We start from the raw sequence: 26,547 nt of genomic DNA on the forward strand, positions 1-26,547 counted from the left end.
TCCTACTAAATTAGGATATATACCTTCAAAATCTTCCGGTATGGGCCAGTCCCGAGCGAAACTCGCAACTCAACCTAATTTTCGCAAGGACAGAAGTATGTGCTTATGTCCTTGGGAGATTAATGTCCTCCCAAAATTTTAAAATTGTTTCCAAAGTTTTAAAATTTTTGATTATTTTATAAAATGTCACGAAAAACTAAATTTTTAACCCTAGCCTTTTATGTTTTAGAATTTTGTCCCCCCACCATTAAATGTCTAATTTTGCTCTTGCCGACAGGGACCGGTATATAAAGCAACCCTACTTTGAGGGTTTTCCGGTCATTAAAAAGAAAATAGTTATCATATTTTGAAAGCGAAAGCTTATATTACAACATTTGGAGAAATATGCTTAGTAGAATACCTTAAGAATTTGGGATAATTGTACTATTGGTCCCTATAGTATGTCAAAATTACAAATCACTCTATATGGTTTAAAATGTTCATAGAAAGTCCTTGTGGTAAACTATAATTACAAATCTATCACTGGAATCAAATTCTATTAAAAATTTTGACAGATTCTGTTAAGTACCATGCCAGCGCCACATCAAACCAATAAGATAGCGACACATGTCTATCTTAAAAAAAAATATATATAAATTTATTAAAAAAATAAATAACTAAATTTATTTAAAAACAAAAAAACAAAAACAAAAAAGGAATGGGTGGCCCAGGCCCCCGCCACCCCTTCGGGGGTGATGCGTAGCCACCCCCAGTGGCCAAGGGTGGCCCCAAGGCCACCCCTGGACCTTCTAGGGGTGACCCGATGGCCACCTCCAGCCTCTAGGGAGTCCACGGCCACCCCCAGAGGTGGCCAGGGGTGGTGCACAACCACTCCCAAAGGTAACCGGGGGTGGCATGCGGCCACACACCACTCCCATTGGCTAGGGGTAGCTTAGCCACCCCTTCCTTTTTTTTTCTTCTTTTTTTTTAATTTTATTTTTTAAAAAAATAATAATAATAAATTTATTTATTTTTTAATAAATTTATATTTTTTTGTTAAGATGGACACTTGTTGCCATCTTATTAGCTTAATGTAGCATTGATGTGGCATTTAACAGAATCTGTCCAAAATTTTAACGGAATTTGACTCCAATGATCGATTTGTAATTATAATTTACCACAATGACCTCCCATTTTTTAAACAATAGGAAGTGATTTATAACTATGATAAATTACAGGGACTAATAATACAATTATTCCTAAGAATTTATAGGCCATGTTAAAAAATTGTTACAAGTACGAGTGAATGATACGAAATCGTTCTTTGTCCTTGACTGATATGTCCCTTTCACACAGCTATGAATGATGATATGTCCCTCTCACACATACACATTGTACGTACAACATAGTATTCTGCTCAATTTATATAAAGCTCATCATAGAGTGAAGGATTTAGTAAGCATTATAATTATAAGGGATAAGGAAGAAGATGTTCTTCGTTATTATGCAGACATTAGCGAACTTATAGCAGCAGTGATAGTTATGTGAAAATGATACTGGTGGATGCGAGCTTCATTATTGTGTTTTTCCTAATATACAAGCTTCGAAAATGGCGTGGTGACCAAGACTTGATAGAATTTACACCACGTACAGTTGATTCCTGCTATAATTAAGGGACATGTGGTTGCTTGAAAATCAACTGCAATTCCTTTCTTTGTTATTGAGGACTAATTATACAATCATGCATTTCCACTCTTGCTCAATTTCCTTCACTCATCTTACCTTCGAATTATTTACAAATTACTACACTGAAAAAATTGTCGATCTCCGGATCCCAATTTGGAAATAAAGCACTTCGTTGATTTGTTAAGAACCTTTTTTCTGCCTCCATCAGAAAGGCTACCACCAAGAAACAACAGCGAAAACTTTATAGAAGAATTATCAAACTTTATCTTTTGTGATAGGTTATACATTCGACTTAGTTTGAAATTCTCAGTAGACACTTTAAGACTTCATTTGAATCCTTTTGCCGTAATTTTTGCACAAATCTTTCACCTAATTCCGACTACAATAGCTTCCTCTATTTTTGGAGTATAACCGCAAAGAAGATTATTTCTCTGTTTCCATAGATGGGACATAACAACTCCAAAACTTAACTTGCACAAACTGATGAATTTCAATCTACCACCTTGTAAAGCACTAAAAGTCCACTGAATGATATCTTCCCATTCCACACACATGTTCAAATTCATACAAGAACTCATCACCTCTCCCCAAATTCGTTTGCTAAGTCGATAAACAGTGAAAGAACAAGTGATCTTTAGTCTTTACTCTCCATTCAACCTCTACAGAATAGGCATAAGCCATACCCAGTAAAACTCCACTTACACATATTTTATCATGATATTAAAGCATTCTTAATTGCTAACCAGAGTGTTAAAGCATTCTCCAAAAGTTTTTTTGTGTGCCGGAACATATGGCTGAACAACTCAAAATTTATTTAAAAAATTAGATTTCATATAGGCTCTTTCACATTATACTGTCCAAATTATTATTAATTTAGATTGAAAATTACTAAAAATAATAATAATGTTGAAGACAGGAACTTTTCTATATAAAAGGGACAAATGGGTACACCTATCATATCATATGTACAATATAAAGAGACTTCTCCAACCGCTATAATAACATTTGAACATGAGGTCTTGGACTCGGGAAATGCTTGTTGGGGGACGTTTTATAATCCCCCAACCGGTTGTTTTAATTAAAAAAATATTTTTTACCAAAAGAGGCGGGCAAGGGACGGTAAAACGTTCCTTGCCAATCAGGCCTCCTTGGACTCTTGTGAAGCCAACATTTGGGTCCCTTAAGGCCCATTATGAGCAACGCCAATTAATAGAGGGCAACCTCAACCTACCAGTCATGGGTCTTTTCACCGACTCTGTTGGCACCACAGCTTAGGCATACTTGACTAACAAATTAGAGAAATAATTCATTTTTTTTTCATTATTATTATTTTTATTTTTAAAAATTATTATTAAATTTGTGAAATCCATGTATATCGCTAGTATGTATTGCAAAATGTGGCTCACGGCCTCATACGTATTTGGATGAAATAGCCACGTGTTTCATGCATGCATGTTTTAAAAAAGAATGTGATGTCGGCCGGGCACGTGCTTTAATTGTGTGAACGTACAGTAAGACAGCTGTGAATGATCATATGAAATCGTTCTTATCATGTCCACAGCATAGTATTCTGCTTAATTTATATAAAGCTCATCATAGTGTGAAGGATTTAGTAAGCATTATAATTAATTATAAGGGATAATTTATATAAAGCTCATCATAGTGTGAAGGATTTAGTAAGCATTATAATTATAAGGGATAATTTATATAAAGCTCATCATAGTGTGAAGGATTTAGTAAGCATTATAATTATAAGGGATAAGGAAGGAGATGTTGGTCGTTAATTATTATGCAGATATTAGCGGACTCAGCAGTGATAGTTATGTGAAAATGATACTGATTTTTCCTAATATATATACAAGCTTCGAGAATGGAGTGGCCGGTGACCAAGACTTAATAGAATTTACACCACGTTTGATTCCTGCTATAATTAAGGACATGCGGTTGCTTGAAAATCAACTGCAATTCCTTTCTTTGTTATTAAGGACTAATTAGACAATCATGCATTTCCCTCTTACTCAATTTCCTTCACTCATCTTACCTTTGGATTATTTGCAGATTACAACACTCAAAAAATGTCTCCTGATTCTAATTTGAAAATAAAGTACGTCGTTGATTTGTTAAGAACCTTTTTTTTTTTCCTCCATCAGAAAGGCTATCACCACAAAACAATGGCAAAAAAGCTTTGCATTTGCGCACTGCAAGCCAGTTGGACAAGACAGAAGTAAAGTTTAAGGTGAGCTCAAGCAGATGTTTATTTGACTTAAAATTCAAAAACGGAGTTTTGAAAATACCATACTTAAAATTATATAATAAAACAGTCTCTTTTTTCGAAATCTCGTGGTTATGAAGCAATGTCGCTATTTGTTTGAAGCATTACGTTGTTGATTATTTTCACATATTGGATTTTCTTATTGACACTACTAAGGATGGAGATTTACTTGTGCAAGAGGGGATCCTAGTTAATAGACTGTTTAGGCAATAATAATGCAATGGCAACTCTGGTCAACAACCTCTGCACACAAAATGCAATATATGGAATGAACTCCGATTATTGTAATCTTTATAAAGTATTGAAAAATTGCTTCTACCATTGCTGCTCTTATTTTTGCAGTGAGAAAGATGGGTTGTTTAGGTAAAAGTAAAAGCTAGCAGAAAAGATAAAAAAAAAAATAATTCATTGGTCTCCGACAAAAGCAAATCAAGTACAGAGAAAACGTGATTCTTGCTCTGAGAAGCATGCAGGCCGCATAATGGGCTCCCATTTATTTTCCTATTATTTTCTCTATATTTATTTTCTTTTGCCACGGAATCTGAGATAAGCTTAAGAAAAGGAAGAACGAAATAGATTAGAAGCTTTGATATGATATTAAATTTATATATTCTAATCGGTTTAAACTTTTTAGATAAATGATAATTTAAATAATATTAGAACTATAAGTAATGAGATTCAACCTTAACTTCATCATTCACCTTTCATTTCAATTAAATATTTCATGTGTTGAGTATTACCTATTAAAAGAAAGCTTAAGCTCACACGTGATGGGGAGTGTTAAAGTATTAATTAATCATAACTTAAGTTTTTAGGATAAGTGATAATTTAATATAGTATCAGAGCAAAAGTTTTCGAACCTTGACTCCGTCATTTATCTTTCATTTCAATAACTTACCTATTACTATAAACTTAAGTTTCTTAGACAAATAGTAATTTAATATGATATCAGAGCAGAGATCTTGAATTCGAATCATGTTTCCTTCATTTATCTCCCTATTCAATTAAATATTTTACATACTGTGTCTCACTTATTAAAAAGACAAATTATCATAATTAGAGAAGAAAAAAAAAATCACTTTTGTATCTTCCATAATGGGTTTTGGCTAGTTATGTGAATCTGTAAAGCATGCAGAAAGAAACATGTTTGACCACATTATGAGATTTATTAAAACTGTCTATTAAAATGACATATGTTCAAAATACATGTGATAATTACATACGTTTTTTGCGACGGTATTGAATAAAACACAAAAACAATGGATGCACCAGGTAGATTAAAAACACAATTATCCTATGTGTCAGGAAATTATAGGATAGTTGTAATTTTCTTTTTTTTCAAAGAACCTATGATTCCTTGCCACATAACATAGTTGTGTGAAAAATTGACCGAAAATCATATCTCAGAGAAGTAACATAGTCCCAAACTTTGGTCTCCAATAAAAGGAATATATTAATTTTCTGGTAGAAAAAGAGAATGCTTTGCATTTTTTATGTTCATTTTGATAGGAATTGGAGAATGACTAATAGCACTGTGATTTGTAATTCTTGAGTAGGACTACTATCTACTACGTACGCAATCAGGATCAGTTGATGGTGATCAATGTAGTATTGATTGTCATTAATCTCCTTATTAATGTTGAATGCCGTAATTAATATTGTTAATTACTACCTCTTTCCTACTTTAAGACACTGTCTACACTGGATAAAAATCTTGGCAATTTTTATTATTATTATGAATGAAAACTTTATAGAAGAATACTCAAACTTTAACTTTTGTGATAGGTTACACATTCAATTTAGTTCTAAATTCTCAGCATTCATTTTGCCATAATTCTTGCACGAATATCTCACCTAATTCTAACTACAATGACCTCATCTGTTTTCGGAGTATTACCACGGAGAAGATCGTTCCTTTGTTTCCATAGATGGTACATAACAGCTCTAAAACTTAACTTGCATAAACTGAATTTTAATCTACCACCTTGTAAATTAAGCATTAATATTCCACTGAATCACATCTTCCCATTCAACACACATGTTCAAATTCATACAAGAACTCATCACCTCCCTCCAAATTCGTTTTGCTAAGTCCATAGTAAAATAACAAAATTATCTCAACTCTCCATTCAACCTCTACAAGATAGGCATAAGCTATTCCCAATAAATCTCCACTTACACATCTTTTCTGTCATTAAAGCATTCTTAACTACCAACCAGAGAATAAATGAGTGGCAAGAAATTTTTCAATAGTTTTTTGCATGTCGGAATATATGGCTAAACAACTTTAAATTTATTTGAGAAATTAGATTTTATATAGACTCTTTCACAATGTATTATCCAAATTACTAATAATTTTGGTTGAAAATTGCTAAACAAAAATAATGATAATCTTGAAGATAGTGACTTTTCTATATAAAAGGGACAAATGGGTACCTATCATATCTCCAATATAAATTAAGTGACTTCTCCGACCGCTATAATAACATTTGAACATGAGGTCTTGGACTCTTGTGAAGCCATCATTTGGGTCCCTTAAGACCCGTCACGATCAACCCCAATATATGGAGGGCAACCTAAACCTACTAGTAATGGGTCGTCTTTTCATTTAAATCACTAAACAAACAAACAAATAAACAAAATGTTTTAATATCTTTAATTAGGCTAAAAATAGCGGGTTAAAGTTGATAGATCTAACTCGCTTAATTAAATAAATTAAACCATAAATAATATATATATATATATATATATATATATAGTCTTATATTTATGATCCGAAAAAACTCAAATTTAACCTGAAAATACGAATTACTCACTCTAACTAAATAGAATTTGTTATAGCCACCATGTCATATCATAAAATATTATAAATTTGATGCTTCTCGTTGTGTACTTATCATAGCCACGGTGTCATTTGTCCTACAATATGATAGCACACGTGGGATACTTATCAAGACGATAAATGCAAAGCTAATATTTCGACGTGGCAAATTCATTTGCACACACCTACCTCTCGACACAATAATTTTTTGCAACCACTTTGCATGAAACTGGTATTCTCAGATGTGTGATTCACGAGCAAGCCTATAATAAATCATTCTTCCTATTAAATTAGGATATATACCTTCAAAATCTTCCGGTATGGGCCAGTCCCGAGCGAAACTCGCCACTCAACCTGATTCTTGGAAGGGCAGGAGTATGTATGTATGTCCTTGGAAGACTAATGTCCTCACAAAATTTTAAAATTGCTTTCAAAGTTTTAAAATTTATGATTATTTTATAAAATGTCACCCAAAACTAAATTTTTAACCCTAGCCTTTCATGTTTTAAAATTTTGTCTCCCCACCCTTAAATATCTAGTTCTGCATCTGCTGATGGGAATGGGTAGATGAAGTGGCCCTGCTTTTAAGGGGTTTCCGGCCATTAAAAAAAATAATTATCATATTTTGAAAGCGAAAGCTGGTAGTACAAAATTTGAAGAAATATGCTTTTAGTAGAATACCTTAAGAATTTATAGGCAATGTTAAAACATTGTCACAAGTGTGAATGATTGATATAACATAGCTGAGTGGTTGAGCCCAAATCCACATACCTAAGTTTTGAGTTGAGTGATGTTCTAACATGCTACATTATGGTTTCACTAAAAGTTTTCGGTTTCAATATTTATCCTTAATTTTTATCCGAATAATTTTTCAACAGTTCAACTTATCACATTGAATAACCAACTTGAGACATACGCCATTAATTAACATGCATTCTAGTGAAATATTCGCAACATTTAAAACGGATTCAACAACCTGCTAAGAATATGGTAGAGATGAAAGAAGATCTTGTGTGTTCATTGATACCATTTTCATTGATTATGCCAGCCGGCTGCCTTTTATTTACCCCATGTATTGATTCTACTCTTGCCCACCATTGGAAAACAGAATCTCCCTTTATTAACTATTTTTCATATTAACCATTAAATTTGTATAATTTATTTGAAAGAAAAAAAAAAAACAGGCAATTATATAAATTTGTGGTGACATTTCGGAACTCGAATTTATTTATTTATTTATTTTTTAATGATGAACTTGAATTTATGCTTTCTCATATAATCTGTGTAAAGCTTATATCATCCACTATGTATTTTGTGTCAAGTAATGAGTCGGTTATTGATTGCTAACAATTTTTTAAAACTAATGAGCTTTTTGGGAATTTTTACTGGTTTGAGCATTCTTTAAGTCTCGTTTTAGAACCTATTTTAGATTGTTTTGAACACATTTTAGTGTTTTCAACCATTAAAATTCATGAACTTAAAATAATACCTATTATTACTACCAAAACAATATTGACTATCTTGAATGTGATCTCCTTAACATTGCATGCATGTGCATGGAAAGGGAGGTTTTTTTTTTTTGTTTTTTTTTTTTTTTCTTTCTAATTGAAAAGGGAAAAAATGGTTACAGAAGAGAATCTTTTTCACCCTTCGTCCAGATGAAAAACAAAATAAGAAATCCTATTTATATGGAGGAAATAATAAGATTGAATGTTTAATAATAAGAAGCTAAGCGCCCTTAACCGGGACTAAGGGTCAGTTTGGATTTACGATTTCAAAAATTGCAATTTTAAAATGTGCGATTTGAAAAAGTGATTTTAAAAATGCAATTAAACATTTGGCAAAATCACAGCTTAACCTTTAAAATTGCAAGTTAGCCTTTAAAATTCTGCATTTAAAAAAAAAAAAGGCATTCCATTACTTGCGATTTGAAAAAACAGTTTTATGCGTTTTCAAATAGCAATTTTTTAAAAACACAATTCTAAAACGATTTATATTCTGTAATTTGGTTTAAAATCGTACTTTTTTGTTTATGAAATTACAATTTCAAACATACCCTAAATTTTTTTTTTAATAAACAGATGTGTCATAATCACGTGGAAGTGAATCACTCACAAAAACAAGTGGTCAACCCCAGTGCATACGCCATGCTCAAAATAATAATAGAAAAAAGAGGAGTGCATGTGAGAGCCCTTGGTCCCATAATCACATGCACCTCCATGTCTTGTTGCTTGGCATTGGCCACAAACACCAACTTATTATTTTTAATATCCATAATATATGTATTATAAATCGGATTATTCGATTATTAATCGTTTTTGTCAATTCCTAAAATCGTTAACCGCAATCAACTTAAACGTGCGGTTATGCGATTATCTATAATTATGTAATTAGAAATTATTAACAATCATTAATAGTTAATAATTAATAATCAATAATCGTCCCACTTATAAACATAACATTGGCTAACAAATACGAGAGGGAGGACATTAATAAATAGGAAAATTTCTAAATGTCGAAGAGAAAGCGATTCATATATATAGGAATACTTCTAGAAAAATAATTAAAACACTCACACTACATAACAATGATACAACACTAAGATACAATAGAGTGGGGTCCACTACATAACAATGACACAACACCAAGGCACAATGGAGTGGGACCCACACATGGACCCCACTCTATTGTGCCTTGGTGTTGTGTCATTGTTGTGTAGTGTGAGTGTAAGGATCACTCCACATTCGAAATAGAGACCTCCACTTCATGAGACGTAATTCACAGCCGATTGAACTACCTCTTGAAGACTATTTGTAGGTAACTTAATGCGTTTGGCTCGTAGTGATATTCAATATTCGAACCGGGTTTTTATTCAAAAACCCATACCCGGATCCAAGTTGAATAAAACCCATGGGTCACTTGAATAAAGTTTGAATAACCCATCATATATTTTTTTTAATTATTTTTTACCATACCAATCATTATACACAACTTTTCATACAATCCAATCATTTCCAATCATTTTATACTATTATAAAACACTTTTTTAAAACCCATCATATTTTTTTTTTATTATTTTTTACCATACCAATCATTATACACAACTTTTCATACAATCCAATCATTTCCAATCACTTTATACTATTATAAAATACTTTTTTTCAATCTTCCAAATTCAACACCCAAACACATATTCAAAAGAATTTAAATTATATTCAACATCCAAACACATTTTCATTGTCTTGAAATCCGTGATCAGATTCTGAATATTATTCATATTCGAAATATTCGATACCCAAACGCACCATTCAAACATGATTTGCTTCATGTTTGACTATAGAAGTATGAGGAGTGATCTTTACCCTCACATTACGAATTCCTCATCCCCTCTTACATGGACATGGCATTAAAAAAAAAAAAAATACCTACAAAAAAATTAGAGAAATGATTCAATTTTTTTTTATTATTATTATTATTATTATATATATATGATTAAATTTGTGGGATTATTGCAAACCGATCAAGAAGATTATTTTTTCAAGGAATGTGGCTCACAGCTGGCCTCATATGTATTTGGCTGAAATAGCCCGCGTTTCATGCACGTTTTAATAAAGAATGTGATGGGCACATGCTTTAATTGTCTGAACAGAAAGACAGCTGTGAATGATATGACATCGTCTTATCCTTGAATAAATTAAAGAAAGCAAATAAATATAACATCAATTTTTGTGATTAGTTTAAATTATAAATTATTTATGTCATACTAAAATGAATGTTCCGTTTGTTTAGACGTAAAATGTTTTTAACATTTTTTAATGTTTAGAGGAGGTAAAAATAATGGTCAACGAAAATCATTTTCAATTTGATCGTAAAAGTTTCTTTAATTTTGGAAAACTGTAAATCGTTTTTCGAATTTAAACTCTTCATTCTTGCATGCACATTTGTGGGAATCCGCCACCGCCGAACATTGAAATTTGTTGGTAACCCGAGTCTATTACTGTAGGTCTCAAATTTTGGTATCCAATTGCCGAAAATTTGGTGGCACTCATCGAATTCTGATGATAACGTCAGCCGTCGAAATTTGACCGTACTGGTCAAATTCCGGCCAATTTAGCTATAATTCAGCAACAGTTGCCGAATTTCCCTTTTTGCTGTTAGTGATTTTTTCATACAAGTTAAACGCCGAGAAATATTTTTAGGAAAATAATTTCATCCAAAATATTTTACAACGAAAATCATTTTATGTTGAAACAAACGGAGCAGAATTCAGAAGTCCATGCCAAGAAAAAAAATTAATTCTTAAAGCCAAATTCCGATAAAACATTAGTCTAATTTTTTTTAATTAGTATTTTCTTTGTCTCTACATTTTAGAAGTGCTCTTATTTATTTCTTTCTGTATACTTTTAGAAATGTTTTTTTTTATGAGAAACGATTATTTTCTTTTTCCTGTTATATTCTCTCATTCTTTTTTATTTTTAAATTACTATTAAATTTATAGGGATTCTATGAATCTTTTATACTAGTCTTACAATTAATGGTAAATTTTAAAAGTAGAAGGAGGATGATGTATATCACCCATCACATTTCTTTCTCTCTTTCTACCTTTTTTTAAAAAAAAATAAAAATAAAAATAAAAATAAAATAAAAATAAAAATTAATAGTTTTTGCTTTTAAGTAATGTCCCGTACACATTTGTACGTACAGCATAGTCTTCTGCTTTCTATAAAGCTCGTGATAGTGTGAGTTGGTTATACAGTATTAGAGAGAGAGAGAGATAGAGATGGGGGAGATTGTTGAAGAGGAGGAGATACAGTGGTTGTCTTCTTTGGGTTCAGCTTCATCTTCATCTTCATCAACAACAATGCCTCTACTGTCTTTGAATCATGTCTCATTTGTTTGCAAGTCTGTGAGCAAGTCTGTCAGGTTCTACGAAGATGTCTTGGGATTTGTACTCATCAAACGCCCTTCCTCCTTCGACTTTGAAGGAGCTTGGTATGCCTTAATTCTCACCTGCTTTTTCTACTGTTTTCCTTTCTCTCTTTTCTTTGATTTTCTGGGTTTAATTACTTGCTTTCTCAAAAACTTTTGGGGTGTTTATGCGGGCAACCCAGAGGCCAGATCTACTTGTTTGCTCACTTTTGATGGTCCTGCTTGGCTAAAAATTCAGTAACTTTTTAGGTTTTAAGTTAATAATGATTTACCGATTATCTCAGAAGTTTAAACTAAATAATAATAATAATAATAATAATAATAGTAATTTAGTTATAAATAATAAATAATAAATCAACTAAAGAAGGTTGAAAGAATATTTGCTCTGACTTACATCAAAAGTTGAAGCAGATAAAAAATTATTTAATTTATATTTTAACAATAAATTTTTAACCATTTGCTGTTTTTTAAATTCTAATATAATAGAACAGGATTATGCGAGCGTGTGCTTCTACCTCTTTATAATTTAAATTCCTACCCATTACTTTTCTCATTACTTTAATTAATGCATAATTATTTGTGCTTCACTTTTTGACACATGCATTCACCTCACAAGCCATCAAATCAGTGTGTGCGCATGCTGATTTATTTGTGTATATTCTGTTTATTCTTCTTTCTTTTTCTATTAGTCTTTTTAGACCATCAATAATTTAACATGGAATTAGAAATGAGAACAAAAATATCTTGAAGCTGAAACAAAAACAGTCTTTGTTGATCGCCTCTCATTTAAATTAAATATTTTAAATATTGAGAATCAATTGCCAAGGAAAAGTTTTATTTCACACGAAGAGAGTGTTAGAATATTAATTACCTAAGTAATGTTACTTTTTACACCTATTTTACACATGTTAATGTATCATGATTTAAGTGGCTTTTTTCGCATGTCATTCAAAAAAAAAAAAAAAACACTTTATATTAGCCGGTGTGAAAAAGTAGCATTGCTCTTAATTAAAAAATTAATCAACTATATATTTTCTATGGTTTAAATTTTTAAATTTAACATTATTATTATCATTATTTTCTTCTCTTTTTTTATTTTTTTTCTTTTTTTTGGTGGGGGGTGTTTGCGAAGTCTGGTACCCGCTTGGTAGGGCTATTTGCTTTTTTTTTATTAGCCATGTGAACCCCAAAACTAAAAGGGGTTCTTTAATTAGGTTGTTCAAGTATGGTATTGGCATACATTTGCTTGAGTCAGACAATGTCCCAACAAAGAAGGGGACAATAAATCCAAAAGACAACCACATTTCATTCCAATGCTCAGACATGAAGGTCCTTATGCAGAAGCTGGAGGAGATGAATATAGAGTACGTTACAGCAGTGGTGGAAGAAGGTGGAATCACAGTTGATCAGCTCTTCTTCCATGACCCTGATGGATACATGATTGAAATATGCAATTGTCAAAATCTCCCTGTTCTTCCACTTTCATCATGCCCTCTCAAGCTACCAAAAACTACTACTAAGATCAGCATGTCCTTTCCATTTTATGGTAGGTTTGATCTGCCGTATACCATTTATTTGCTTGTTTGTTTACATGTTTTTGCTAAGAATGTGTGTCGCTGTGTGTGTTATTTCATTTTAATTAGTAGAACAGTAGAACACCATATGACAATGAGATTGGCTAACCTCTGGTGAAAAAATCATTGGAGATTCCCCTGAGGAAAAATACTCCGTTGAAAAAATATCTTGAGTTCTCCCTCGATCATCCCATTTCCTCCGTTTATTTGTTCATTGGAGGTAATAAGCCAAACTCTATGATGTTAATTACCAAGCAAAACTTTTTGAATGCCATTTGGTCCGAAGCTTACTTGTCCTAAAAGTTTAAACTGATTTGAAATTATTGATTTAATCCTTTAATTAATATTTTAACACTTCCTCTTAATAAGGGATGCCCAACAAGGTTTGAAATCATGATCTTTGCTTTGATACTTTGTTAAATCACCACTTACTCTAAAAGTTTAAGTTTATAGGAACCGGTGAATTTAATTATTAAATTAATATTTTAATACTCTCTTTTACGTGTAGGTTTAAACTCTCACTTAACAAGTGAGACCCACACGTGAGAGAGCTTTAGAATGTTAATTAAATAATTAAATCAATCATTTTCTATTTATTTAAGCTTATAAAAAGCAATAAATTTAATAATTTAATTAATATTCTAACATTATATAGAGTTGCATGCTAATTAAAGTATAAATGTAAATGCAGGCAAGGGAAGTAGAGAGGTGCAATGCTCTAGACGAGCTGAGGCATTGATGATGGAGAACTTAATGGTGGATATGATGAACATTTCTTTTTAAAAGATTGCTTAGGAGTGATTGATGCAATTTTCCCAAAAGCTTTTTCACGAAATTGTTGTTTGTGTACGTTGTGTAAAGAAAGGGTTAAACTGTTAAAGCTTTGTAGTGTGAGAAAAGTGAACAGACAGTCTTGCTCTTGGTGGTGGGAGTTTTTGTAAGCTTTGCTGTGATAAGAGCTGGTTATTTAAGCTTTATAATGTTGCATTTTAGTGCCATAAATTGGTTGATTTCATCAATTTTCTGTCAATGATCTCTTCGGTAGAGCTGGTTATTTTAAAAAACATACTATTTGAAAGTTAAACTGTAATTTTATTAAGTACTTTCATTACATTTTAAAAAATTAGATTTGTTGGAAAGTCACATTGCATAGTTCTGGAAAGGTTAATTGGGATACTGCAGTAGACAGACACAATTGAAGATGGGTATTGGTGTTATTATGAGAAATAGTTATGGGTAAGGTACTAATTACGCTATCTGAACCAAAAGATTACATTATTGCTCCTAATATTGCAGAAATCATGGCGGCGCTAAGGATAGTCCAATTTTATAGTGAATTGGGTTTCTTTAGAGTGATCCTAGAAGGTGATACTCTCCAAATAGTGCAGGCGCTTAAAAAGAATGTACGAAATTTGAGTACATATAGACATCTCGTTGAGGACACTCAAGAGATTTTGAATAGCCTACAAAGATGGCAAGTTAATCAAGTTCGTCTTAATTTGAATGGTGCGGCTCACCTGCTAACTAGGAAAGCATTATATCTTTATGAGGAGCAATGTTTACCTGAGGAAATCCCCCTCTTGTATTTCAGATACTATTGCGTTTGAGTGCAGTACTTAAATGATTTTAATAAAATATATATATATATACTATTTACGTTTTAAAATCACTAAACTAATCAGACACTAAAAATTGTGGAACTTCCACAATATCCGGCCATTCCATTGTCCTTTGCCTAAAATCTGAAGGGAATATTATATTGTAATTTACTGCATTTGAAAATGAATAGATTACACCGAACATACAAAATTACTATCAGGATTCAACTAAGTAGTAGTTACAATCTTCTGTTGCCCTCTCGATGTCTAAATTACACAAAAAAAAAATGGTGTCAAAAGGGAATTTCCCCACAGAATGTTGTTCCATCCATTCCATCAAGATCAACTCACTTTTTGACATATTTGCGAGTCACTGTAAACCTTTCACCCTGTCGCCAACAGCCATCGTGTATCTTCCAATCCAATTACGTTACAATAAGCTTGTGTTCTAGGCAAAACTTTTCCTTGGGGATCAACAAATCAATAGGTGTCTTTGAAAAATCTCACCTCACCACCTTCATTAGGAGCCTTCACATTCTTCACAACAAGAACTAGCAGCTTTCTTACCCAGAAGAATTCACAACTTTTCTATCATTAATGCTGGGGGTGAGAGGGCGAGGGCGAGGGTGAGGCGGCTTAGCAGAGGTTAGTGTAAACAATAATACAGAGGAATCACCCATTGGTATGCATTTCATTCGTCCGATGAAATGACAACAAAAACATCATCAAGGCACCATTTTCTTCGTTCGGACTTCGGTGAAGGGTTAATTATGGCACGCTCTGTATTTACGGAGCGATAGCCAATCACAATTTCCCGCCTTTGACGACCCCTAATCATTATATCATAAAAGCAGAGCTCCTCCTGGTCGAATAAATAGAATTCTGCAGGCTTGATACACATCTCATTCCCCTGCAATAGAAACAAGTCAAACACACAATTCTAATTTTCTAGATTTAAACTTCAATAGGTTATGATCAGCAATAGCATGAACTGGAGCTCAATTAAAAGGTTGACAAGTTGAGCATCGGTGACCCCACTACATGACTGAAGTTGATATGAAAAGAGCAAACAAAGCTACATTCACCCAAGATCTTATTATCTTTGTGGAACAAATAGTAATGGAAACAGTTCACTTGTTGGGCAAAATGGAGTCAAACCCATTGTGTCACCTGTTGGGAAATATGGAATCAAACTAATAGTCTTATTTTGTTCCTTCTACTCCAATAGAATGTTAAAAAAATAAACTGGGTCATATTTGATGCCCTCTTCCTAGGTTGTATAGCCACTTCTATCCTCTCTCTAGAAAGGCAAAATTATTTTTCAGATAAGTAAGCCTTTGTTGACTACTGAAATCACCTACTATTATCAAAGACATTGTTAGGTTCCTTAAAACGTAAAAAACTGGGGATGTGGTGTGAAAGAGTACCTCCTCTGCAAACAGCTCCTCAAGAACACGGTTTATTTGTTTGTCTTCAGCCACTGATGCTAGTGCCATACTGATGAGTTCATTTGATAGCACATAGTCACTGATTCTTGATACTGATACCAGGTTTCTAGTCCTAGAATCCAGGATTTCACTAATTATTATTGATGTGTTTGAAGCTTGCTGCATTTCACGGATCCAAGAGCTATGAGAGAACCCAGAAAACCGTAAAGAAGGTGACTTTGTATCTCTGAATGGAAGACGCTTTGACTGCAGTCCATTAAATAACAAGCAGCCTTTATCACTAGTTAGAAGTAACAAAATCCAAATAAACTTAGGGTTTGATATGCTTATAAAAGTTCAGGTTGTGCTATAAACACAAGGGAGAATGACAAACTAAAGACATGTTAACACTAAAACGAAGTAAAGTAATTTTAGCTACCTGTATATCTCGGATAAGGAGAAGGGTGGCAAGAGATCTTGAGTCCGAATGCACGATTGAGTCTTCCAGAGATTCATCTGCAAGAATTAATATCTGTCCATTTAGAGTTAGTATTTTGTAATAAATTAAAGACAAGAAAATTCCAAAAATACTTATATTAATGCTTGAAAAAGAAAAGAAAAAAAAAATCTTGATTGGAAATTAACTACCATGCTACTTGAAATGTTGTAAGTAGCTTGTATAAGTTAGGATGTGTGAAGGTGGCATTGGGGCAGCTAGTTTTAATTTCAGCAGAAGTTTCTTGTGGCTATCAGCATGTTTGAAGGAAGATTGGTTTTCCGTGATGAGTGTCAGAACAGATTCTAACATATGACACCAAAATTCCAGGTTCATGCATTTTGCAGTTTATGACCCATATTCTGCAAAATGAGCTGCGGTCACATATTTCATTTGGATAGTGGCATGAGAGAAGATTATAACCACAGGTCACTTGATTGGCAGGATGCAGGTTGTCACTTGGTGATCTAGAAATTCCTTTGCCTTCCCAAGGTGTGAAATTTTAGCATCTATCTCATTTTGGACTGCTGCCATTAAATGATTTTTTTCCACTAAACTTTCTATTCGTCACCAACATATTAATTTCTACCATTTGAGGCTTTCCATGTGTCATTTTAACCATTTTTTTCCAACAATCAATTCAGAAGGCTTCTTAGATATTCAGTCAACTAACCGTTAGGCCTAGCAAACCTCTATGTTCTCTTAACCATCATCAAGACTCGCCAAATTTACATGAATGTCTAAGAAGTCTTCTTTGACAAGCCTCCATATATTAGAATCCTAGTGTTGTTTCGGCTCCATTGATATCTATCAATCTCATGCATCAGTATGGCCATAAAACTCTTACCATGAGCCTAAGCTGCATATCATGATCTTTGCCCTTTCAAAACCCAACTTTACACATCAAACACTTGCGATCCAGCCTCAGCACTTTTTATGTTCTTTCAGGGTTGGTATGCTAACACGTGCACGCGCACAGACATAGGAAGAGAGAGAGAGAGAGAGAGAATATAAGACTTACAGAATCAAAAGTCTCTAAAGGAAGATTCTCTAAATGCCGTCGAATGACAGCATTTCCCTCACGGTGTACGAGTTTTATGTTCTCTAATCTAGATATTTCAAGGCCACCATCAGTAAGCTTCTTCTCTCTCTCTTTCTCTGGAACCTCATTAAACATCCACAGTTCTGAACCTGGAGCCAGAAATGCCTCTAGAACCTGAAAAATGGCAGTGCAGACCTTAGATCAAGTTGGAGCTCCATTTTCAAGGATTATGTGGAGATTGAGCAATTATTTTTTCTTCTTCTTGGGGGGGGGTTGCTAAGCATGCATGAGCAAATTACCAGGATCATATCATCAATGTCTCGGCGCCAGCCACAAAACAATATCTTCTCAGGGAATTTTGGGGGGTCAGGTATTTTTGGAAAAAGCCCGCAATGTACCTGCAGGATGGAAAGCATCAATGAGATAAGGAAAGACAACTGAAAAATTATTTCTTCAGCAAACCATCAAACACGATGAGAATAAGACATTTAGGAGAAAATATAATAGAAATCACGCTCAATGGTTCCTGAAAAAATATTTTTACTGTTGATAGGAAATTTCAACCAAGAAATTTTCTCCATTCCACAAAAGAAAGGAATGACAAAGTATGTTCCATTTAACCATCTGGTTATCCATGAACCAATTTCTGTCAGCCTATAAATATACATGCCTATAGATAAATCACAACATGGAAAAGATCAACCTCTTCATATCAGTTTCTATCCTTATGATATAGAGATAAATCAGCAATAGAACTTAATACAAAAAATATCTATTACAAGCAGGTAATACTAAATAACGTGTAAATGGTGGGCATCTGCGCTTTTGAGTTTTTGATCGAATGCAATAGCAGCCCAAACAAAAGGGGTGCCCACCCTCACCCCAAAACGCTCTCCACTACCAGATTTAGATCCTAGAACTCCCCTCCTTAAAGGCAGAGACATAACACTCAGGAAGAAAGGCTAGTGATCATTGGTTCTTTTCATTTTTTCAACTGAACATGATGAAATTATCAAAGTAATTGTAAGTTAGTCAGGAATACAGTTTTTGTAACTTTCCCAGCTAAAGAATTTTTATTTTGAAAAAAAAACCACACACACATACACACAATTTGATGCTACACGGATTTAGACAAGAATAAGAAGGAAAAATAACCTCTGGAATGGGACCTGGAGCATATGTGTCATCATCTTCGGCTATAACAAGGACTTCATCCCCTTCTTTCAAAACATACTTATCATCTGGATTTAAGATTATCTTTCCACCATCAGCAGCCACCTTAATTCCACAGGGAATTGCATCAGGAAATGAAATAAGCACATCTTCAAAACGAAGACCATCCAATTGAGGCCACCTTTTGATATAAAACTCAGCATTCTCAAACCCCAATATATCCTCCCATATCTGCCAAAAGAAGGGAAAAGTAAAAATAAAGATTAAAAATCTGTAGTTTCAATTTATGAAATTAAAGTGACAGTACATGGAGCTTAAAATCGCAGAAGAGAGGCTGTATAATCCAAAGGCTTTATGACATGTAAGAAAAAGATTGTGCAGATGGAATGCAATATTTATATAATTAGAAACAGAAATAGTAAAACATAATATTTTGTCACCAATAATGCAAAAGTAGGGAGATCACACATAGTGTGAACAGCCTAGATGAAATGGAGTTCCAATTGATTTCTGTTCACAACTATCAAAACAGGAGGGACAAAAGCATAAGGCAGCTAGCAAAATAGCCTTGCTCCATTATACAAACTGTTGGGTTGTCAAAGAAATAACATGGTTATAGAGTAAGCATCGTCTAAACATGGATGTTGATGTGGATGAATGGCAAGACAAGAAAGGATTATCATAGAGACAAATACATACCTAAGAAGTTGGGAGTCAATAGAGAAGAAGTTAAAGAATCAAGTAAATTGGTTCAGACAATGGATAGTGAAGACCAATAACGATAATGAGTTACATCCTCAGGTTGGGGTAGTCTCCGTATTGTGGTACATCCTTAGGTTGAGGTAGTCTCCACATTGTGGTTGCTTATTGCACTATGTTTCCTTTGTGATACTTTGTTGAAGAATTTTTAACCAAAAATCAACTGATATTCTAATTAATCTTATTAATAATTACAATTATTAAAGTCACATCAATAAATCTCATTAATATTTCTAGATCTCTCCTCATGATCAATGGCTCTACTTGACTCTTCCAATTAATTGGCTCCTCCAATTATTTGGCTCCTTTCTCTCATTAAGGCTTTATCTAAATATGATAATAAACATAACACTACAGCTCGGTTATTTAGTTACAGTCGCTATATACCTATTTAATTTGTAGTTCATACTAAGAAATTGTTTCATTTGTACTTCAAAAAAAAAAAACATCCAAGTCAATGTCTTTTTTCATTTTCTTATTATTTTTATGTACAAACAATTTGCTTAAGGATTTAATATTATTACCTTGCATAACTTCATTACTATTTCTTTGCTTTTTGTTAGGTTTAAATAACATTTAGTTTAAACCGAATACAGAAAATTATAAAATTGATGAATATAGAACCTTGTGCATCGTCTGAGGCTACAACCCAGTTTAGAAAATAGAATGATGCTACACATACAAAATTAATTTCCATGGCCAACCCCAAAAAGAAATCCAAAAGCGCATACATCTATGCACAAGTGGCTTTCAACTCAAAGTAGGTCCTCCTATACAGGGAGTAGTTTGGTGGATTTTGAGGTATTGGATGTACTGGATATTAGGATTTTGTGCGTCCCTCACCTCCATTGTACTCCATCTTTTGTTAATCAAATTTCTCCCTACTCGTCTCCACTATTGGTCATATGCATTTGTGCTAAGCTATGGATTTTGAGGTTTTGGATGTACTGGATATTAGTATTTCGAGCGTCTCTCACCACCATTGTACTCCATCTTTTGTTAATCAAATTTCTCCCTATTCGTCTCCACTATGGTCATATGCATTTGTGCTAAGCCACATAAATATTGCATCTCCTAAGTGATTGATTTATTTTGCTCTCTTATCTACTTTTTTCCATCTAAAATCTTAACTTGCCATAACAGTAACAGAGTGATCAAGTACAAATTCTAATAAATATGGCTCCCCTTATGTATTTTCACCAAAAGATCATAAAGTTCCCACCACACAAAGCAGAGTGCTGGATCATAGGGAACTATGGGAAGGCAGCATCTTAAAAGGGTAAGCAGCTCATTTCTGGAAAATAAAAGTATCATAAACACTAGCCCTAATTACGAAGTGAACATGCAATGTCAAACTTATTATAACTTGAAAGTATTAGTGGAGCGCACTAAGCATGATTTCTCACACAAGACAGAAAAGTAGTTAAATACGGAAAACAGTGCATTTAAAAGGACACAGACCCCTCGTCCCCAAAAAAAATCAAAAGAGGGCATTGGCACAGTCAGGACTTCAATAAACTTTAAATTTGTGAGAGAAATGTAACCAGAGCTCATTAAGTAACCTGTGCAAGGCCAGGTTGCAGTGCGCATTGTATCATCAAGCGTCCAATCACGTCATGTGCAACTACTGTTTCAATAAGTTCCCCTCCAACTAACTTCACAAGGGGCTCATTGTCAAGGTCACTCATCTCCACAACAACATGACCCCTCAAACCCTCTTTCACTCCAGTGAGACTGAGCACAACCCTCAAAGCACGTGCATCACTCTGGTAACAAATATATCAACATAAGAACTGTTTCACAAGAAACAATATAAACCACAGAGAAGCATAAGAACATTGAGAATTGGAACCTGATCGGCATTTTCATCTGAAGCTAACACAATGATTGCACGAGCCTTTGAAACTGAGACCTGCAAATTGGGTTTTAAAAAAAAAAATAGAAAGAAAAAAATATCCTGAATGACATGTATAGTATTAAATAAAACAATAAAAGAGAGAGAGAGAGAGAGAGAGAGAGAGAGAGAGAGAGAGAGCAACCACAGTTCGGGAAAAAAGAAGAAGAGAAAGGAAGCATAGATACCAAAGAGTACCTTCTTTAAGTCATCCAGTAAGAGCAACCACCATTCGGGGAAAAAAAGAAGAAGAGAAAGTAAGCATGGATACCAAAAAGTACCTTCTTTAAGTCGGCCAGTATAAGAGGACTGCCACTTCTGCATATAATAGATGTCCCCATCAAGTCAAATTCTAGCTTTGCTATATCCATCTCCATTTCCTCCTTGTCTCGTTCCGCAAGTACAACAATGACTCCACCACCAATGCTCTTGTTTGCTATTGCTAGTTGCTTCAAGAGTGAACCCTATAGCCAACACATCATTTGTTAACTTTCATTTTGAGAAAGAATTGTTCAGTTAACCTAATTCATCAAATCAAAAAATGATCAGGTTTAGAGAAGCCAGGAACAAAAAGGGCCAACAGCATATGTGTTCCAGTTTTCACTTTCAAAGAGATGCATCTCTGAGGTTCACTTTGCACTTTCAAGAAGCACATAGATGTACCATTAGATAACATTAGAACTAAAAACACTAAAAATGCCATAATGGGGCACTAGCAACAAATCTAACCTCACATTTTACCCTGTCTAGATCTGAAACCAATTTTTGGACAAAAAACCTTTCACTTACAAGACGACACTTAACTATTCATATCAACTAATTCTCCTTTTTCAACTGATATTAAGAACCATAATAGCATACAATTCCATGGACAGCTAAGTTCATGCTTTCTACAAATCCTTAAGTGATGAAAAAAGTGCACCAATAAATTGTATAACTGACAATTAATGACATCCTAAAAGTTTTATAACAGCTTGCCAAAAGGAAGAATTATAAATCACTTGAACATTGCCAGTGAAAATTAAATACTTTTTTTTGATAAGTAATTGCAATTCAATTCATTGACAGCGCAGAGGGGCATGAAAATTAAATACTGGAGGTGCATCAAGATCAAATGTACACTAGGATTACCAATTTGTCACTCCATCCAAGAATAAGTATATGGTTGCTTTCAATGACTTCACTCTTCCCTTTCCGCAGTGAATCCACCTTCTCTGAGATAGCATCAGAAACAAGCCCAAGCATCATTGCAAATATCAGCATGCCTCCTGAAGTTATAGAGACAGAAACAATCCTTGGCCCAGTGCCAACCCTGTCAGCATGATTCCCTGAGTCAGCCACGAAAGACCAGGAAAGCCAAAGAGCTTCAGCAAAACTACTCTCACTGACCGCATACAACGCCAATCCACCAAATCCTATAAGAAATCCAGTTGCAAAGAGGAGTGCAAGCAGCTTTGCATAAGGGTATACAGAGAAACAGACATCCACCATGTATGCAATTCTCTTCTTCAAGGGAACCTCCTCCTTGTTAATCTTTGTCCTCTTCGAAAGACTATTGATTTGGGGAAGATGATCAAGATATTTGTACAGCAGAAATGGCATAACAAGTGTGAACACCACAGTATACAAGGCAACAGTTCTACTGTCAGCATTACCAAAATAAGAAATTGAATTAATATCTTCAAATGGCAAATCCTTGATGCTGCCATTACAACCATTTTTGTCACCGCAAAGTCTACAGAGATTACTATTCTGTTCCTGCAAGCGAGCAATACCAAATTATGAAAAATTTTGTATAAAATTGAAATACAAAAACCAAAAGGAACATTCAACTTTTGTTTAATAAAACACATACCTGAAGTTTTGCGACTCTGTTCTGCAGATAAACTGCATAAGATACAGATAATATAAAAGTGAAACTGAGCTGCAACAGAAATTTGGAACAAAATTATTAAGACCCCAATAACAAAAGAAATTGAAAATCAACTCATCAGCGCTATCCAGATACTAAGAAACTCAAAACAAGAAAAGGAAAAACAATTTGACATACATAGGTTATTGGCTGTCTAGTTTAAAATAAAAATGGAAATCAATTGTTTCTTTCTCTGAATGTGAATCCTAGTTTCCCTAGATATTTTTCCTCGGTACAAATAGAGCTTTCCTCAATGGGTTAATATTGTATTCTATTATCATATTCCCTGATAGTAATAAGAGAAAGCATTGTTCATGCTACCCGTGGAAGTGAGCAATCTTGTCATCACGATAAATTCTATATGTCTTTATTCTTGATCCTTTTCATTGTTATTATTTTTCTGATGCATGTACTGTAAATTATAACGTAACAAGCAGGTGATATATTTTTTTGATAAATAATAAGAAGCAGATAATATATGTTAGGGAGATAAACGGTTACGGAGTTTTACCAAAAGAGTACATTAATATACATATTTGGACACCACTCTAGCCCAAAAGCCTAAGCAAATGGGCTTTGAGTCCACTTAAGTATATTAACTACTCTTTTTCTTTATACTTTCTCAATGTGGGACTGAAAACTCACAAGTGCACTCATAACAATCTCCCCCTCACTTGTGAGTCTCTTCCACATGGACCAAACTCCCCCTCGCTTGTAAGTCTTTTTACATTTCCAAGAGTGTCCCGCGTCAAGAGTTTTCCCGAGGACCACATAGTGCAACTCCCAAACCAAACGCATCCAGACACTTGTCCCAGGAAGCTAACTATGGTTTTGATACTAATTGTTGGGGAGATAAACGGTTAGGGGATTTTACCAAGAGTACATTGATATACATATTTGATTATTTGGACACCACTCTAACCCGAAAGCCTAAGCTAATGGGCTTGAACCCACTTAGGTATATTAGTTACTCTTTTTCTTTATACTTTCTCAATGTGGGACTCAACACTCACAAATGCACTCACAAATGCACTCACAACAATATATGTGTGGGAAAATTGATATTATACATGGGTGGATCCATCCAATCACACACATCATTGTTTTTTAACTTAATTTTGTTCCTTGCTTTCTCGAGAACTAAATTACAAAACGCTCAAGCCCACTTTTTCAATGATAAAATTCCCGTGTAAAAAAAAAAAAAAAAATACATACGTACATATATATATATATATATATATATATATATATATTAATTAATTAATTAATTTGGTTAATTTGATCTTCTCCATTAGGCAACCAAAACGAAAAACACCATGACATTCAATCTTTTTATCATCATCCTCTCTATTCCTCTACTTTCTCAAAAACCAACCACATTCCAGCTGAAACTAAAAAGTACGTTAAAAAAATAACTCATTAGAAGATTAAAAAGCTCAACTTTCTTATCTTTTCATCCACTTTCTCAGCAACCAAACAGAAAATACATCTAATTTGACATACAATATTTATTATCACCTTCTCTATTCTTCTACTTCCTCAGAAACCAACCAGAATCTAAGCTATAATCAAAAAGCATACAAGCTAAGCTGACTAACTAACTAACTAACTCAGTAGAAGATTCATAGCATTCAAAAACTTAACTTTTTGCTCTTTTCATCCACTAGACAACAACCAAACAGAAACTACAGTTAATTCAAAAAAAAAAAAATGAACCTGAATAATAACTTACCAAATATAGGCTCAACAACAGCTTAAACTCCCGAGATCTCCCTACAGCGAGTTGACAAACTGAACTCGTCGAAGCCACCGAAACTTGGCGTCTCGGCTCCACCAACGGCTTCTTAGAGTCCGAATATCTATTATTATTGTCATTATTATCGGTACTATCAACAGGAGCTGTAGTACGGCGCGTTTTATCCGGCAATTTCACGTCGATCGAACGGCCACGGCGGCTCGAATCCGACGCCTCGGGCTTGCGCTGCTTCGGTTTGAGCGGGACCGCTCTGCCTCTGGCGGGATACGCGCCGAGGAAGGGAGGGTAGATCCAGTCGCGGTCGTTGGCGTTGTTGGGGTGGGGCCAGGAGGGATCGTTGCCGCCGGTGACGGAGACGCGGAGGTCGGACGGCCGTGGAGAGGCGTGGGAGTTGGGGAGCGTGGAAATGCGGCGGACGGCCGGGAAGAGTGGGCCCGGGAAGTGCGGCGTGGACCCCGCGTGCTCCGCGATCGTTTTGGACTTCTTGAGCAGCCGTCGCGTCTCTGATTTGTTCGGTTTCGGGTCCGGATCCTGGTCCGGGTTCAGAGTCGAATCTTCATTGGTATCAGTCATTCTCAGAGAGAGAGAGGACTGGTTTGCTTCTGCTGGAGCAGGTTCACTCGGAGCTTTGAGATTCTCACTCTGAGAGAGAGATTGGATTGTATGCGTGGAAAGCATTGTGCAAGTTAGTGGGGGCTGATGTGGGTGAATCTGGACCGTGCGGGGGGAGATTAGGTGGGTCCGGGAATGACGTAAACGGTGGTGATGGTGAAAGGGGAGTTTGTCCGTTGCTTTTCAAATTTTCAGTTTTCAGTTTTTATAGTTCTTTGTCTTACAGTTGTTTTGTTTTTCGTACCAATAATTGGAATGGGAAGGACTTGAAATTGAAGCAGCTGAAAAAAAGGTTGATTTGGGTGCCCACAAATTCTTACATTAACCCAAAGTACAAGGGCAGGAGAAATTACAAGAGGAATGAGAGGGCCTTACCCTGAGCGGACTAGGATCCGATCCAATTGAAAGGAATTGAAAATGAGCCAGTCTTTTATGTAAAATTACAAAATTATCCTTCAACATAAGGGACCAGTTCTTCTCCAATTGAAATCCAACTGGAGAGGATTCTCAAGGGTCCTGAGCAGGGGCTTCTTTGTTCGAGTAACTTTTTTGGACAGATAGATCCCTTTTCCCCTTTGGGATAGGAAGTCTATGTTCGAATAGAAAGGTTACATAAG

The 26,547-nt window shown here is 34.5% G+C and overlaps 2 protein-coding genes across 3 annotated transcripts; one reads left to right on the forward strand and one right to left on the reverse strand.

The window, feature by feature from the left end:
• The first annotated feature begins 11,495 nt into the window (after positions 1–11,495).
• LOC133881929 (glyoxylase I 4-like) lies at positions 11,496–14,291 on the forward strand. The gene is made up of 3 exons (XM_062321004.1): positions 11,496–11,750; positions 12,902–13,233; positions 13,953–14,291. Exons 1-3 carry the CDS (start codon positions 11,539–11,541, stop codon positions 14,042–14,044), a joined length of 636 nt encoding a protein of 211 aa, XP_062176988.1. The 5' UTR covers positions 11,496–11,538; the 3' UTR covers positions 14,045–14,291.
• Positions 14,292–15,015: 724 nt separating this feature from the next.
• On the reverse strand, positions 15,016–25,966 carry LOC133881736 (ion channel DMI1). Of its 2 annotated transcripts, XM_062320752.1 has the most exons (12): positions 25,295–25,966; positions 23,506–23,574; positions 22,782–23,408; positions 21,932–22,114; positions 21,609–21,668; positions 21,319–21,522; positions 18,980–19,228; positions 18,124–18,222; positions 17,804–17,998; positions 16,726–16,818; positions 16,287–16,553; positions 15,016–15,769 (listed from the first exon to the last, which is right to left on the reverse strand). In XM_062320752.1, the coding sequence occupies exons 1-12, from the start codon at positions 25,889–25,891 to the stop codon at positions 15,551–15,553; spliced, it is 2,862 nt and encodes a 953-aa protein (XP_062176736.1). In that variant the 5' UTR covers positions 25,892–25,966; the 3' UTR covers positions 15,016–15,550. The 2 variants fall into 2 exon arrangements, with proteins under 2 accessions (XP_062176736.1, XP_062176737.1); XM_062320753.1 differs by lacking the exon at positions 15,016–15,769 and having other exon boundaries at positions 16,313–16,553; positions 16,726–16,802.
• Positions 25,967–26,547: the final 581 nt, after the last annotated feature.

This window comes from Alnus glutinosa, chromosome 11 (assembly GCF_958979055.1).
Source record: "Alnus glutinosa chromosome 11, dhAlnGlut1.1, whole genome shotgun sequence".
Lineage (NCBI taxonomy): Eukaryota > Viridiplantae > Streptophyta > Magnoliopsida > Fagales > Betulaceae > Alnus > Alnus glutinosa.

Excerpts from the sequence above, each read along its gene's own strand:
- LOC133881929 (XM_062321004.1), top strand. The coding sequence starts at position 11,539 with ATGGGGGAGATTGTTGAAGAGGAGGAGATACAGTGGTTGTCTTCTTTG. Across the intron at positions 11,751-12,901 it reads TTCGACTTTGAAGGAGCTTG|GTTGTTCAAGTATGGTATTG; the intron begins GTATGCCTTAAT and ends TTCTTTAATTAG. Across the intron at positions 13,234-13,952 it reads CATGTCCTTTCCATTTTATG|GCAAGGGAAGTAGAGAGGTG; the intron begins GTAGGTTTGATC and ends ATGTAAATGCAG.
- LOC133881736 (XM_062320752.1), bottom strand. The coding sequence starts at position 25,891 with ATGACTGATACCAATGAAGATTCGACTCTGAACCCGGACCAGGATCCG. Across the intron at positions 18,223-18,979 it reads CTCCAGGTCCCATTCCAGAG|GTACATTGCGGGCTTTTTCC; the intron begins GTTATTTTTCCT and ends TCCATCCTGCAG. Across the intron at positions 15,770-16,286 it reads AGGAGCTGTTTGCAGAGGAG|GGGAATGAGATGTGTATCAA; the intron begins GTACTCTTTCAC and ends TTTCTATTGCAG.